The 16690-nt window shown below is 41.0% G+C and overlaps 1 protein-coding gene across 1 annotated transcript in view; it reads left to right on the plus strand.

Annotated features, from left to right (window-relative positions):
- Spata16 (spermatogenesis associated 16) overlaps positions 1–16690 on the plus strand; it is a 236033-nt gene that overhangs the window by 70393 nt on the left and 148950 nt on the right. The window contains exon 3 of the mRNA XM_052731771.1: positions 13320–13409. Coding sequence (XP_052587731.1) covers positions 13320–13409 — 90 coding nt within the window. The remainder of the gene's footprint in view (positions 1–13319; positions 13410–16690) is intronic.

A 16690-nucleotide genomic window follows, 5' to 3' on the forward strand; every position in this document is an offset into this window, starting at 1 on the left:
GCCTGGACCACCTCGTGAGACTGTATCTGAAATGTAGACCAGGACATGCAACATTCCATATGGCTGTGCATTCCTCGGTGTTGTGACATTATAGTAATGTAAGTATTTATCTCAGGGATTCTTGATAATGTCAAGAAATAAAGCATTGCTCATTTGAGATAATAGCATAATTTAATTCTTCTACATGCAATTAGCTGTGTAGTTAATTATAATTTTATGTGCAAAAACATGAGAAATGATTTCCAAGTTACTTAAATTCTCCAAAACTGATTTTTTTCTCCAAGATGTGCTTTCACAAAGACCCGGAGAAGCAGCCACGTGTGAGTCCTGGTGGTGGCTTCCTGGGGAGTCAGTTAGGATTTACTCTCACGCTGCTGCAAACACACACTCTGCTCCCACTCTGGAAGAGCCACGCTTTCTTTGACAGTGATCTACTGCAGCTTCCTTATTTCAAAAACCGACGCCTTCATTTCTAATTTTATGCTCTGATACTTTATGAAATAGTTCCATTCCGGCCGTGTAAATTAAACTGGGTTCTGCCATTTTTTTCTGTCTGGATCACCGATGGGAGATATTTAAACTGAGGGCCTAGACTCCCTAGTTCTTATCAGTAAGTGGAAGGCTTTAAGTTTGAGTTTTGCTTCTAGTTCTAATTGTCAGTCTTTTATAATATGAAAACAAGTGACCAAAGGAAACCTGTTTCTCTGTTTTGCGATTTCTCCGTCTCAGCGTTTGGTGGATGCCTTTACACAGCTTTCATGCCACCCCACCAGTTTCACTGACACCAGTGGTCATGTCGAATGAGTCTCAAGGAATCGACTGTGTGGGGCACTTGCTGACTTATTTATAACTCTATTTCAGAGAAAACAGATTGTTGCATTATTGGGCATCTTTGAATAAACTGACTTCTCTGATTATACTACAAGAACAATAGGGACTGAGCAAACAGCCTGTTTAAAGGGATTTGTGTTTTTTCACTGGCTGCTGGTAAAACAAGAAGAAAACGTATCACCCGTCTCCTGCAAAGATTCAGAAAGCCATGATGTGAACACTGGCCTAACCTCATTCAGCTTTGTCTCCAGGTCTCTGTTCCAAATCTTGCTTCCATAATTCAATTACTGTATGTTTGCTTTATGTTTTAGCTACAGCAAAATGCATATAGCATAAAACTTACAGACTTCCCCAGTTGTAAATGTACAGTTCGGGACTGTGAAGCACATTCATATGACTGTGCAAAACACCCCTAGAACCCTTTTCTTTCTGAAACACCAAAGGCCTGTTCACCTGAAGCAGCAGCCTTTCGCTCCCTCCCTGTCTCACACTCAGGAAAAGCACTGTGCTTTCGATGCCTGTAAATTTGACCACGTAGTTTCCTCACATGCCGTGATTTGACTCACCCTAGTGCTTATGGTACAGAACCCAATCTCCAGCACCATGCTGTTGTGGTGCAGGACCTTTACATTATTTTATCGCACAGACTGCTTCTATAAACAGACTAATGTCCTTGTCATAGAGTAGTCGTGGGTCTGAAGAGATGGTTCAGCAGTTAAGAGCAGTCTGCTTTCACAGGGAATTTAGTTTCCAGCACCCAAGCCAGGCAGTTCATGTCACTTGTACCTCCAGTTCCCTTTTCTGATGTGTGGAGGCATCTGCAGTCTGCACTTATGTGGTGCACACACTTATTCTCACCATACACACACACACATACATACACACACACATGCACATACACACACATACATACTCACTCACATACATACACACATACACACACAGAGGCACAAACACACACACATACACACACAAACACACACATATATATATACACACACATACACACACAGGCACACATCCATATACACACATACACACACAGGCACACATACACACACAGGCACACATATACACACAGGCACACACAGGCACACATACACACACATACACACACAGGCACACATACACACACATACACACACAGGCACATGCACACATACATACACACATACGTACATACACATACATACTCACACACATTCACATACACACACAGAGGCACAAACACACACATATACACACACAAACACACACATACACACACAGGCACAAACACAGACACACATACACACACAGGCACACACACACACACACACACACACACACACACACACATCCATACACAAACACAGGCACACATACACACACAGGAACACACACGGGCACAAACACACACATACACACACACAGGTACACATACACACACACAGAGGCACACACACACATACATACACACACACATACACAGGCACAAACACACACACACACACCATTTTTTATAATGAGTAATTCTCACTGACATGGTTTCTTGACGGAAGGATGGGTTTGGCTGCTGTGTTAGAGCAAACAAATGCACCCTCACTACATACAGCCGCCTGATCATGTACTTTACAGCCTCCAAAAACGAGAGGCAAATACACTTCTGCTGTTTAGAAACTACACGGTGTGCAGAATTGTTCGAGCAGCACAAAGACCGAGACAACAAGGATATCACACAGTACTGGGCTCTGCTTATTTCTCAGGTTTCCGCCTCATCACAGCATGTGCTTCCTTTTGATTTTTTAAGCTGAATGACGTGTGTGTGTGTGTGTGTGTGTGTGTGTGTGTGTGTGTGTGTGTGTGCATCTGTGCATGTAGTATTATGGGTGTATGTATTGTCTGTATATTTGTATGTATATGTTCCTGTATGTATATATGTATGTGTGTGTTTATATGTGAGTATGTGTGTATATTTGTGTGTATATATATATATATATATATATATATATAATGTACATGTGTGCATATTTTGACATGTGTGTAGATGTGTATGTGCCCATATGTGTGTTTTTGGTTTTTGTGTGTGTGTGTGCATGTGTGTGTTTGTCTGTGTATGTGTGTGTTTGTGTTTCTATGTGTATACGTGTGTGTTTGTGTGTGTGCCGCATCTCTTATCCTCTCATCTAGCAGTGGATGCTTGAATGTTTGAACCCCTTGATAACTGAGAATAAACATGTAATGTAGTTCTTCAAAACACTTTTTTTAATTCTTTGGATATTACTCTAGATTTTTTTCTGTGGCTGTGATAAAATATAAGCCAAAAGGCAACTTTTAAGGAAAGTGTCTATTTGACTTAGAATTCCGGGTCACAGACCACCATTTTGGGAAGTCACAACAGGAAGTCACACAGCTGGTTGCAGCACATCCACAACTCACAAGAGAAAAGAGGCAATAAATGCATCCTGGCTTGCTCGCCTTCTCCTCTCTTCCACAGTTCAGGGCTCCCTGCCTACACAGGGATGCTGCTCGCAGGAGCTAGGTCTTCCTGTGTCAATTAACAAGCAAGAAAATCCATGACAAACAAGTCCACAGGCCAAGGAGTTACAAGCCATCTCTCACTGAGGCTCTTCTCTCAGGTTAATCTCGGTTGTGTCGAGGTAAGAATTAAAACCAATTATCACAGGCGTACATCCACAAAGACAACTAGTTGGACCCTCTAGTAATCCTAGTTTTGTTTTAAGAGCTGCTGTTTCCTATGGTAGCTGCATCATTTGACATTTTCACAAACAGTACACACAGATTCCAGTCTCCCCACATCCTTGCCAACACTTGTTGTTGTCTGTCTGTCTGTCTGCCTGTCTGTCCTAACGGCCGCTATTCTATATGTTGGATTACCTCATTGTGATCTTGTTTCCTAAGGACTGGTAATGGAAAGCATCTTTGCTATCAGCAGCCAGTGTTGAGTCCTGCTTGGTGTGTTCACATGCTGTGCCACCACCTTCAGAACTTGTCACCCCGTAGTGCAGTCTATTGCATTTGAACACATCCAGTCAGATACCACATTAGAATTTTGCTTTGTAAGCATTTCCTCCCACTCTTCCACTGCTGCCTTCTTGGCCTTTTCATGCACAAAAATTTTGATACTTATACCATACAATTGATGTATGGGTTGTTTTGTTTGTTTCCTTGAGTTCTTTTTACTTTGAGTTAACCTGAACCATGTTCTAGGAGAGAATATTTCTATGCCCACCCTCTCCTCAATCTTGGGCATCTCATTATTCTCTATGATACCTTAAACCCTGCCTTGCAATGGACCCTTCTTACTATTCTTTGGATATAAACGTGTGGTCACGTCTGAACAGATGTCTATATAAGGCAACAATTGAACACACATCACACTTTTCATTTTCCAACAGTGCATTGATTGGCCCTTGCTCCTTTCTTTTCAAAGGCGGCTACATGGCAAATACCTTGGAGGAAAGGCGAGTCAGCTTGCAGCCTTAAAACATGAAAATGGAGTTTCCAAATACAGCAGGCAGGCGGTGGCGGCTGGACATGGTGGGGTGTGATGGTGTCTCTTCACCTGTGAAACTAAGTCAAGAGGGTTGATGTCTGGAAAGATCATTTCAAAAAAAAAAGCATCCATATTTTTCCATATTTAAGATAACAGAAGACTTCTCTCCCGGATCTTAGCTCTTCAGTCCTGCTGTGCTACCTACTATATGTGAAGAAATCATCTGGCATTGCCATCTAGGACAATGGCCCAGCAGCTCCATGAAGTACAAAGCAATACTCTTGCTCACTGTGAGCCAATGAGTACTTGCCTATCCTCTGTCTTTGACTCGGGAGGTTCGGGTCTCCCGCCAGCATCCATAGAACTACATCAGGAAAACTTGGAACTTACAAGAAGAGAAAACTCTGAGACCCTCTGCAGTGTTGAAGGAAGTATTACAAGGAATTTTGTGACTATATTTGAAAATAATTTTGCCTAATCTACCACTTAGTGAGGAATTTCTTGTTAGTGTCCTGACAGATGGTGTTCTAAATATCACCTAAACGTTTCACTGAAAGAAAATCTTTCAAAGCCTGTTTCATAGGTGCTTGTGAAGTCCATTCTTCAGATGAACTGGCCTGTTTGCAATTCCCTGACACTGATTTTTGCTTTGCCTTGGCTGGTATTATATAGAATAATAATCCTGCTTCCCACATCAAACATCTTGGATTTACTGAGTCTCAGAATAATACTATTTCATTATCTAAACATATTGACGTTTTTCTTTCCAGATCTTGTTTTCCAGACCAATTAGGCATTCCAGACATATATCAATATGGTGATGATCTGTTCACATGCTCAGAGCTAGATGATTCAAAAGACTTACGTGGCCAAGTGAAAATAGTACTTGCCATATGGAAATAATACCTTCTATTGATTTAACATAAGGTTTTACATATAAGTTTGTGTATATATTGTTGTGTCACATTTAAAGTGCAGTCAGTTAAAATATCCAAACTTTTTCTTCTTGAGCAAACTCAAACTATGACTCAATTCATAGGCACAATTTGTTAAAACCATAACATAATCTTGTCATTGAACTATCCCCGATCACTTGGGGGTTTGCTTCTATCAGCAGTGGTATTGGTTCATGCTTGTATAATATTTATGTCATATGAATATTCTATAGCCACCCATTCAATATTTTAATATTAGTCATAAATGGAAATGGCTACAGAAATGGCTAAGGCAGGCCATGAGCTTGAGATGCCTTCCTTTGTGATGATCTGGCTCACACTTTGACTGGTTATCATCTACTAAATGATGTAATTCACCAGCATTAATGTCACCATATTTCCCACTGGATACTGTGCTCTGCTTGGATGAAAACAGTTCATATTCCTGACATTCTCTAGTGCCTCCAATTATTTCTTTTTAAAGATGTCAGCACCTTATTGGGACAGTAAATCAGGTTTGTCTCAGGAGTGTAAATCAATAAGCCCTCTGAGACATGGTAGCAAAGGTCCTCATTCACAGAGCAAGGAAAAAGCCTTGGCTTCTGGTGGATAAGCAAGCCCCTCTCAGGAGAAAGGGGTAGGCTGCCCTCTCTTCACTCGGGAAAGATATCAAAGGTTCTCATGACCATCAACAGGGAACATGAAATGCTCTCCGCATGGAGCGAGCCACATGTTCAACACACTCGGATGGTGAAGAAATGTTCCACAAAGAGGGGAAAATATCAGTGAGGGTGGGAATTTGGCAGGAATTTTCCAAAATTAAAGGGGAAAAGCCAAAAAGAGCATGTCTAAAAAACCTGAGTATTTTATACAGTAAAAGCAAAATATAACAATAACAAAATAACACTATTCTAAAAAGTGCAATAAGGAAAATAAGAGAAATAAAAGTCATAGACTGGAAATAAAGAAGTGCTTTATTTACAAAAGTTATCACAATCCATGTAGAGAATCCTAAAGTATCTTTGGAAAAGCTTTTAGAGGTACTTCTCAGAAGTGCATAACAGAGTACAAGATCAATGTCCAATGTTGTCAGTACATTTCCCCACGTCAGCAATGAGCAGAAAGAAATCAAACTTAGAGATCACTTTCCCTTATGGAAACAGAAAACATCAAGTACTCTGGGGGCAGATCTAACACGTTCGTGGAAGATTTCTCATGCTAGAAATTCTAAGACATCAACAAGAGAAATGAAGCCTAAATTGTGGAGAAATCTATTTACTGATCACATGATGCATATTGTTAGAATATCAAAACTCCCTAATTTTGTGTGAAGATTTAAAAATCTCAGTGGACAATTTTAGCAACTAATATACCATTTTTTTAGAAAAAGTAAAGTATTTCGAAGTTCTAAGCAATAGTGAGGGGGAAATGAAGTTTAGAGAGAAAAAACCTGCAGATCCAAACGTGCAGATAAATGTCTAAGACCTTTGCCTTATACCATACACAAACCTGGGCTTAAGATTGTGGCTATGGGCTAGAGTGCCGCTTACCTAGGTACAGGGCCCTAGTTTTAATTCCTAGCACTGAAATTTTACATATATATTAATAATATAAATAATTAAAACAAAGTGATAATAAAAAGTAAGCCAGGCATGGTGAGCACCCCTTAAACCCCGCACTCAGGAGGCAGAGGCAGGTAGATCTCCGTGAGTTCAAGGCCAGCCTCTTCTACACACTGAGTTCCAAGACAGGCAGGAGTACACACAGAGTGAGACCATTTTCCAAAAACAAAAATGAGTTGGTGGAAACAAACTCATGTCAAACAATAGAGGGATGTATTTGTGACGCCAGATTTGTTGATGGTGTAAGCCTAGAGGCTTTCATCTCTAGCCTCGTCACTCAGAGGGCAGGAGGATCGCAAGCTCAAGGTTGGTAGTATCTGATACCACTGTGGGAACGCGGAGGACTGTAGTCACCCTTGGCAAGAGAAGATGAGCATCTGCTCACCACAGGACCCACCATTCTCATTTCAGGTGTTTTCCTAAGAAAAATGAAACTTAAAGCCATTTTATTCATAATGAAAACCAACCGAAATTGTTGTTAAATAAGTAATGTGACTGTGGGATGCACTGATAATTTAAAAGATCAAAAAAGGAGAGCAAACTTACCCATGCACCTGTGGATACAAAAGCGTCACAACAAGGCTGCTGTACAAAGCAAGACTCTCTACTGTAACCGAGCTCATGGTGGAGTGCTGAGCACGGACCAGGCCCTGGCTTCACACCCCAGCCTTGAAGAAACAAAATGTATCTACTATATGGTTCCATTTTTATAAAGTTCTCCAGAAAGCTGAGTAAAGCTACTTAAAGTTTAATCTAGAGAAAAAAGACATAGGCAAGCAGAATAAAATATACTCACTGTTCTTGTGAACCAAAGCTAATCGGGGGATAGATAATTGAAAGCTAGAGAGAAAACACACATTCATATATAGTAAGAATAAAAGAAAAAAGTTGCAGAGATGACAAAACTTGATTGTCAATACAGTTAGCTCTCTTTTTCCCTTGATCCATTTCTGTTAATTTAACCAATTACAAATAGAAAACCATCCAGAGGCAGTGAACACATCTGTAATGAACATGCTGATGTTTTGCTTTGCCACTGTTCCCTACACGATGCACTGCAACAGCTGTTTACATAGCAATGACATTTCAGTGTGCATGACAGGTAATCTAGACATGATTTAAAGTGACAGAGACGTGCATACATTGCATGCCGATTCCACAGCATCTTACATGAGGCGTTTGAGCACCACAGGCTTTGGAATCCGCAGGGGTCCTGGAACCAATGGCCCGTGGATAATAAGAGGTGATTTTTAAAAAGGAAAATTGAGCAAATTGAACACCCAGACAGCAAAATTAATAACTATGACTAAAATGAGTTTAAGGAGAATAATAAAACTTAAATCTATGACAGCTCAACTTTAATATAACATTTTATTTTAAAAAAGTATAACTTCCTTAATCTTTAGCTTCAATATCTTGTTTGTTTTTATGACTTTTATGAATCGCCATTAATTCTTTACTACAAAAGGTCAAAGAACAGAGTGCTCTTACTCTTCTCAAACTTACATACAATGATAAATGTCAGTGAAACACTGAAGCGACCCTAGACCATCTCCTTCAGTTAATTCCCTTGTGAAAAGAATTTAGTCTACACAAAAGGACAAGGAAACTAGATATGTATTGTTTTGGAAATCAGTAACTTATTCTTGCAGATAATATAGAACTGAATTGTTATTATTGATATTAAGTAAGAAGACTACAAAGTAAGTTCAGGTGTGAGCAGTGAGAAGCAGTGCCTTAAATTTGGATGTGCACTCAGATCTGCCTCAGCACTTACCTGTAGGACTTGGTAAGCACAGGTTCCGAAGGTTCTACACCTGAGAGGAAGGAATCAAGGCTGTGGTTCTAATGACCTTTTCCGTGCTGCCATAGATCATTCTCTGGGCTGTGAGGTACAGCTGTGCATACCTGCTCAGATAAGCATGTGTGTGTACATATGTTTTGTGTACAACTTTAAAACATGAGAACTAACAAGGAATTGGTGAAATTATTTTTAAAAGGTGAGAGGCCCAGCCCGATGGCGACATCTACAATACAACTACATCTACACACAGCTCATATACTTAAGGCTCAGAGGTCACTGCAGAAGATTTTAAGAGCCAGAGGATCAGGGAATTTGCTGTAGGACTGTGTCAGGAGCTACACCCGTGAAGTCTTACCCACGTGACTTATGAGCTGACACCAGTAGACATACAAAGGATGACACCAGTAGGCATACCAAAGTGGACAGCAGAGAAGACCGAGACCTCAACTCCACACAGAGAACTATAGGCAACGAAGGAATGTTAGAAGCTGGAGAAATAGTCATCTCCAGGGAAGAGCACACCAGTTGGTTCCCCAGTACCAAATGGTCAGCCCTGAAAACATATGTACAGGTAACATTATACAGACTGAGCCAGTTATATTTAGCAATATGTATGTATATGCATATATATTTACATATGTGCATGTAACCGCAATTGATGAAAACAGGCCAAGGTATATGGGAGACTTTGGATGGAGTAAAAGGAAAGGAGAAAAGATAAAGTTATAGTAAATTATTTATAATTATAGTAAATAAATTATAGTAAAATTTCGGATAAGAAGACACTATACCAAAATCTAGTTTCACAGTAATGAAAGTCATCAAATAATGTTTGGGTTTTATTTGTTTTGTTCAGGGTTTTGCTTGTTTTTCCCTTGTATTTGCTTATGTGTTTGTTCTGAAACAGGGTCTCTCGACACAGCCCAGCACAGCCCTCAGCTTGCACTGTTCCAGCCTCCCCTCCATCCCGGGTTCAAGTCATGTTCTTCAACTTAAGGAGATAAAGACTGTAAACTTCATCAGAAAAAAATAAGTTTGTCATATTAACCAACACATTTCTTCACAAAGCAGACACTATCGATCTCTTTCCCTTCCAGAAACTGAAGAGGATTTTTTTCAGCCTCAGGATTCAGTTTCCATCACAGTAAACGACAGACCTCATCAGGCATGGAAACATCACACCCACCCCAGATGCGCACATGCTGTGAACTCAGTGTACAACAGTGAAGCAGGATAAACCCTTTGCCAACTGAACCAGGAAGCCAGGGACAAGGCTGAGACAGGCCCATACTCTGACTTCACTGTTTACAGAGAACTTTACAATCAAGGTGTATGTGCATTAAATGACGTGGATTTTAAGACAGAGATAAAGGTTAAGGCATCCACAAACAGAAATCAGAAAGAGCACCAGGATATCGAGGTTACAAACTACTTTTTAAAAAAAAAAAAAAAAAGCTTCTACCTTACATAATCTGTTATTTTACATGATCCTCTGCGCTAAACATGAGCCTGTCACAAAGTGAGCACCAAGATCCTGCTGCTCTCACCAACTCCACTCTTCCCTCAGAAACTCAGACTTCCTGTAATTCCCTCCGACAGGAAGAACGGGCTTCTTAGCAGCCCTATCAGCATACCTAAATCAGAGTCAGTTCCTCTGCTGAGAACCAGACTAATCAGTGCGGAGGCCGCTTTCTGATGACAATTACACTTTCCTCACTGTAGCCCTGGGGAGATGGTCCATTTTGATCATAGTCAGCCTTCTGCCTCTCCAAATAGAGTCAAATGATAAATGATTAGACGTTTTAGAGGACAAATCATCATTCCCTCAACAAGTTGCACACAACCTAAAATAGATCTTTAAAAGGACATGTCATTTGGAGAAGCATCAATAAATTAACAAAAGTGTAGGAACCAAGGCCTTACAACCACAACTAACATTTGCCTGCCAAATATCTAACAGGAACACATAGTGACAGCTGTAATTACTATGAGAGAGTCAAAAATAATGGGTGGCCAGATGTAACCTCTCTTCCAACCTTTCTAAATGTCCCCTTGTGGCTTCACCTTCATGAGGGAGACTGGGTCTGGATCCTCTTTAGAAGGCACTCTTTCAAGTGGGAATCACATGGTTCAGAGAGAGTGAGGTTGTAGTTAAAATAGCAGAGTCCAGTCTAACAACAGACATCCAATATTTCCTCAGAAACACAGAAGGCTCATAATTAGAAGTGATTTCTAAAAATCAGAATAGTTTCCATTGCTGTCTCCTCTACATGATCTCTCAGCTTACCCACACCAAAAACCATCCTTTTTCCTAAATTTTTTTATTTATAATATTTTTATATTTTACATACCAACCACAGATTCCCCCTCTCATTCCTCCTCCCGCTCCCCTCCCCAGTCTCCCCTCTGCCTGACCCATCCCTCATCCCCTCCTCCAAAAGGGTAAGGCCTCCAATGTCTCCCTCTATCAAGATATCTCTTTCATTGCTCTTCCACTTCATCCCTCCCCCAGCTCGACCATCCCATTCCCTCACAGCTCCAGAGACGCTCGGAAACAAGGAGGACCCTAAGAGGGACACATGGATCGCCTTGAGGAGGGGAAACAGAGGGGATCTCCATGAGTAAACTGGGGATGAGAGGGGCCAAAAGCCATTCTTAAGGCATCCTGTCCCTCTTCCCTCGTTCTGTTTAACTTTTCCCTCACTACTCCTTCCTACAGCCCTTCATCTTCAACCTCATCCTTTTTTTTTTTTTTTTGTCAAAAAGAATTTGTCTCTCAGAGCAAGATTCTTGGTAAACAGTTTAGCAGAAACAGGAAACCACACCATAGGCTAGCAATACACACTCATTAGAGAACGTGCTTTCACATCTGGAGATGAATGCTGTACACGTGTCGATGGAGGAATGGAATAGTTGGGACTCAGAGGAAAAAAAAAAAAACCTCTGATCAGTTAGAGACCGAGTCCCTGGACAGAACTGTGGTGCTGGTTACTTGGAGTTGCATTTGAGGACTTTCAGAAGAGAGGATAGCAAACATGCTTTCGAGACTCACTGTTATCTGAGCTGGTAGAGCATTAGTCGTTGGTGTGTGTTAGTAGCTTCACTTACATCAAGTGAGCGCCTATGAGACTTCTTAAGTATCCTACGTTTTATTAAGGTCTCACAACACAAATGTTCTTATTCTTTGGGAAATGAATATCCATTTTCACAAATCATTACTTGTGGAGTACAGCCCATTCTCATTAACTGGGACCCCTCTGATTGAGAAGCCATCGCAGAAGAGGCAGTAAAGGTGTGCAACACAGGTCTGTGGCTATTAGTGGATTTGGGTTTCCTTAACCTCTCTGTTTTCTGTCTGCATTTAAAGTGGAATAGAATGAGTCACCTTGTCATATGTAATAGCAACCATCATGGGCTACATAGAGGGAGTTATTTCTCTTTGACCCTTTTAGAAGCCATGTTTCTGGGAATTAAAGTGTTTTAGTCTGTGAATTTTTCAACTTCAAGTTCATGATTCGCCAAAAAGAATCTCATGAATTCTCTAAAGTTGGTATCTATGTTTCCATGCATTTTTAAGACAATAGTTTATAGCTCTGAGTACTGCTCAAAATGAAAGTAAACTGTTTACTTCAATAACGAAACAGTTACAAGTAATCGCCTTCAGCCTTTGGGCAGTCTTAGAACATTCTTTAGTAATCTCCTGTTGGCTCCATAACATCTGAATTCCCGCGTCTCTAAGTGTAGCAGAAGCTGCTTTTTGACCTTCACCAACGGAGGGCTCCCTGTTCCTGACGATGGGTGTGAACTGCTTCTGCTACTGTCGCCTTAAGAGCTCGGGAGGAGGCAAGGAAGAGGAAATGCTGCAGTTTGTCTCTGGAGGAAGAAGCCAGAAGAGACCTGCTCATCTCAATTTGGACTGAAATGCTGAAACTCTAGGACACCACTGCACGGCCAGCCCCTCAAGAGACTCTGCCCGCTTACCGGTGAGTCGGGCCTTGTGACTGCACTGAAGAGAAAAGGAAGCCAAGCGAGAAAGTCCCGTACCTGAAGAGGCAAGGCCAAGACCAGCCTCCTCAATAGAGATCTACGGCTACCCCACGGCACTACACCTCCCCATGAGTCTGTCCCCCTGTTACAGCTCCTTTTATCCAAACTTGGACAGTTTACAGCCACTCCCTTCACTAAAGTTGCCATCCCAGAGGACATGACATGAAAACAGAAGGGGAACAGGGGCAGGAGAGAACGGAGCTGTAAGGACACGCGCAGTGTACAACGTATACAAGAAGGCATGCCGGAAATGACCTAGGACTGTCGCCTGCCACACCGACATAAGCAAATAGCACCGTGTTGTATATACAGTATAAGTTAGGTTTGGGTTCCTTATCATGACCAGACTTACAAAAATAAATTCAGTACTGCCAAGTAGCTTCTATGATGCAAACTTAATTTGTTTTCCAATCATGCTGGCTTGTTTGTCTTCCCTGACAAATCACATGAGGGACCTCATCTCATTCATTAGCATCCTTTAAGATGATATAGAAAATTGAATACATGTGATTACATTCCTATATACTTCTGGTAATTGTCCTTTAAGGATCTAATGGCATTGTATTTCTTTGATCTTTTTACAGGAGTATTGTTTTAAACCCAGCCTATTTCCGAAACCATCTTCGTCAGGCAGCCGTGTTTAGATGTCTGGAGAGATACTCAGAAGCCGCCCGGTATTTTTGTTATAACTTTGTGAAGATTTATTTAAAGTTAAATTAATTTTACCCTCAGATTCTGGTAATAGCATAAGAGGACATTCCATTTCTCTCATGGAATATGATTTTACCCGAATTATTGTCTTATAAATGTCAAGCCAACAATTATTGAGTATCTTTTTCTTTAATTAAAGCTATTCCATGTTCATAGCTCTTAGCAAAATTCAAAGTTTCCAGCCATGAGGTCATTAATGATGATGGGAAAACTTCCAAAGACATCAGAAGTGAGCTTGACCTCTTAGTCTCGAGGATGTTCTGACTGTAACAACACAGTTTAGTGACCCGAGCTGTGGAGATGAAGTCCAATTGGGAGGAAAGGACCCTGGCAACCCAGAAGCCCACCTCTAAAGAGATAGCATCTGTTGGGTAGCCCAGGGTTTTGAAGTGTCCAGATTGTTATCTCTTGGGTTAAAGGGAACTGAGAGAAGCAGTGTCTAATGTCCTCATTCCCAGAATCTAGGTTTTCAGCAGAGGGGAGGGTTCTCACAGCAGCCTGCACGCCCCTCTAAAGTGCCTCCCACTTGTCAGACAGGCAAGGCTCTTTTTCTTCCAGAGTCAAATTCACCATGCTGATTCTTTCTCTTTGAGTGACAAATTTCCTTGTGGAATTTTCTTCTTTCCTAAAGTACAGAAACCTACTGTCCTGGAAACAGTATGACTGTTTCCTGGAATTCAGTGGGAAAAAAAAATATGGGTAGTTTCTAGAATTCCTCCAAGCACAACTCATAAGGACAAATCCATATTAATAAGGATGAGGTGTCTAGTCTTTGTGTGGCTATTGTCTCTAGAATGTTTGCATATAAAGCTTTATTTGAGCAGTAAATAAAATTATTCCAAGACATTGACACTATGATATGGAAGTCCACCCATCTAACATGGGTCTGTATGTTGCTAGAAGCTCAATTAAGTGATGACTATGAACAGCAGAGTTAACCCCAACTGCTTGTACTTTGCGGTCACACAACACATCATCTTTTTACTTGTGGGTTATAATCCACCTTAAAATATGAAAACAGGTCTTTATCACCCTCTTTGTACTCCATCTTCCATATACTGTTTGCTGAATGTATTTTTTCTATTGAACTTGGATATACCTTCTTATTAATCAAAAGAATCCTTTGGCACATGATTCAAGACAAGGGGGGTTGAAGGCTAGGAACATGATTTAATTTGTAAAGTTCTTATCATAAAAACATGAAGACTTGAATTTGGATCCTCAGCACCAGGTAAAAAAATCTGAGTGTGGCAGGTTCACTGCACAAATCCCAGAGGTAGAGAACGAAGAGACTAGTGTGTCTCTGGAGCTCTCTGGCCAGTCAGCCTTGCTGAGGTGATGAATTCTGGGTTCAGTAAGAAACACTCTCATCTCAAAAAAGAAGGTAGAGATGATTTAGGGCACCCAGTGTCGACCTCTGATGCCCACACAGAGACATATAAAAGTGCACACACAAAAACACATATACTATACACACACACACACACACATACACACAAATTTATTAAAGTTTGCTAGCTTACTACAAAAGAATCTAATACCAAGTTCCAGCATAATATCATCCTATAAAAGGTGGCTTACTAACGTGTTGTGAATCCAATCTAAAGATCCATAGAAACCTAGCTAAAACTTGAGGCCCAGACTGCAACAGGGACAAAACCCACCAGGGGTGTTCCTGTGCTAACTCAGAAAGCAGGTGGTCGAACAGAAATTTAGAGGGAGGCAACTGGTAAACAACTGGAGAAATTAGACGTTTGGGGAGACCTTATATGTTAGAAGTCAAGAAATGCACAAATCCAGGTAGGTTTGTTTGTTTGTTTAGTTGGTTGGTTGGTTGGTTGGTTGGTTGGTTGGTTGGTTGGTTGGTTTATTGTTCATAGAAGACGGAGGTGACAGCAAACCACTGGCTATATCTTAAATCTATCAAACCTACCTGACCCAAAGCAGTGATCCAAAGTCACTCTGGGTCCCAAAGGAAGGAATGAGGAAGGAAATTAGAATGTGTCAACATTTGCCATGCTACATCAGCACCAACAATTCCACTGGTCTTGCCGTGTCCCCTGCAATGAAACAGATGCATCTGTTGGTATCATTTGATGACGGCTTGACAAGGCGCTCCAGGTGCCTTCCTATAATCATACATTATGCTGGTGTGCGTTTTCCCAACAAAGAAGTAGACACAGTTGCTATCCTGTCCAGTCACTCATCAGAGGCAAGAAATGTCTCAATGTCCTTAGCAATCACAGCCATCAGTACAAAGTGTGCACTACACTCTCCACCACCACTGAAAAGGGAACATGGACGTCTTAGTATCTGCTTCGATGCCTGCTTCCTCATATACACCAGCACATACAGCATTCACTGTTATCAGCAAGTCTCCAGGAGATCTGGGTAGTTTGCTTCCAGAATTACAGGCACAAATGTTGAACTAACCAAGATTTCCTGTAAGATGTCAAGTAGCCAGATTTCTGGGCTTTACAGCCATCAACCAAATAAAAGCAAATGTTGATTATGTGAAGTAGTCAAAATAAAACCTCTAATCCCCAATAATTGTATTACTCAGCTAGTTTTTCATCAATGTAGTATTTACAAGAAACCCTTGGAAGCTGAATAACTGAGGCTATCTGAGCCTAACCACCTTTGCTGAGTAAGGGATTCCAAAGAACTAGGTTAGAAAGATTCCCAAGGTACCGGCTCCCACCAGCAAGGCAGAGGATGCTACTGTGATTAGCTGGAGAGCTCAGTCAGGTTTACGATAGGCAGGTCCCTTTATCATATGTGTCCATGGCCATCCAGAAACATCCCACTGCATGAAAGAACAAGAGCACAGTCTTGGTTGGGAGAATTAAATTAGGGCTATTTCTCACGGTATAGCTCGGTACGGATTCTGGTCTTTACAGAGGAAACAGCTGGCACTGGTTAATTGGTAAAATTATACTTTCTGCAACAAAACTAAATTAAAATTTCTGTAACCACCAACATTCCAACCCACCCTGTAAGAAGCAGCCACTCTCAAAAGCTTTACCAGAAGTGATGACTATAATGCCTCTCTCTGTCTATACATATAAGAATGTCTACGGCTTTACCAGAAGTGGTGACTATAACATCTCTCAGTGTCTATACATATAAGAATGGCTACAGTGACGTAGAATGTTTTTCAAATCTTGCCCTCCTCTCCTAACACACATGAGTATGTGTGTACACACATCCACACTGCATTTGGTACTACCTTTATTGGGAACAT

Source organism: Peromyscus californicus, unplaced genomic scaffold, assembly GCF_007827085.1.
Source record: "Peromyscus californicus insignis strain IS unplaced genomic scaffold, ASM782708v3 Scaffold_9__1_contigs__length_137607984, whole genome shotgun sequence".
In the NCBI taxonomy this organism is placed as follows: Eukaryota; Metazoa; Chordata; class Mammalia; order Rodentia; family Cricetidae; genus Peromyscus; species Peromyscus californicus.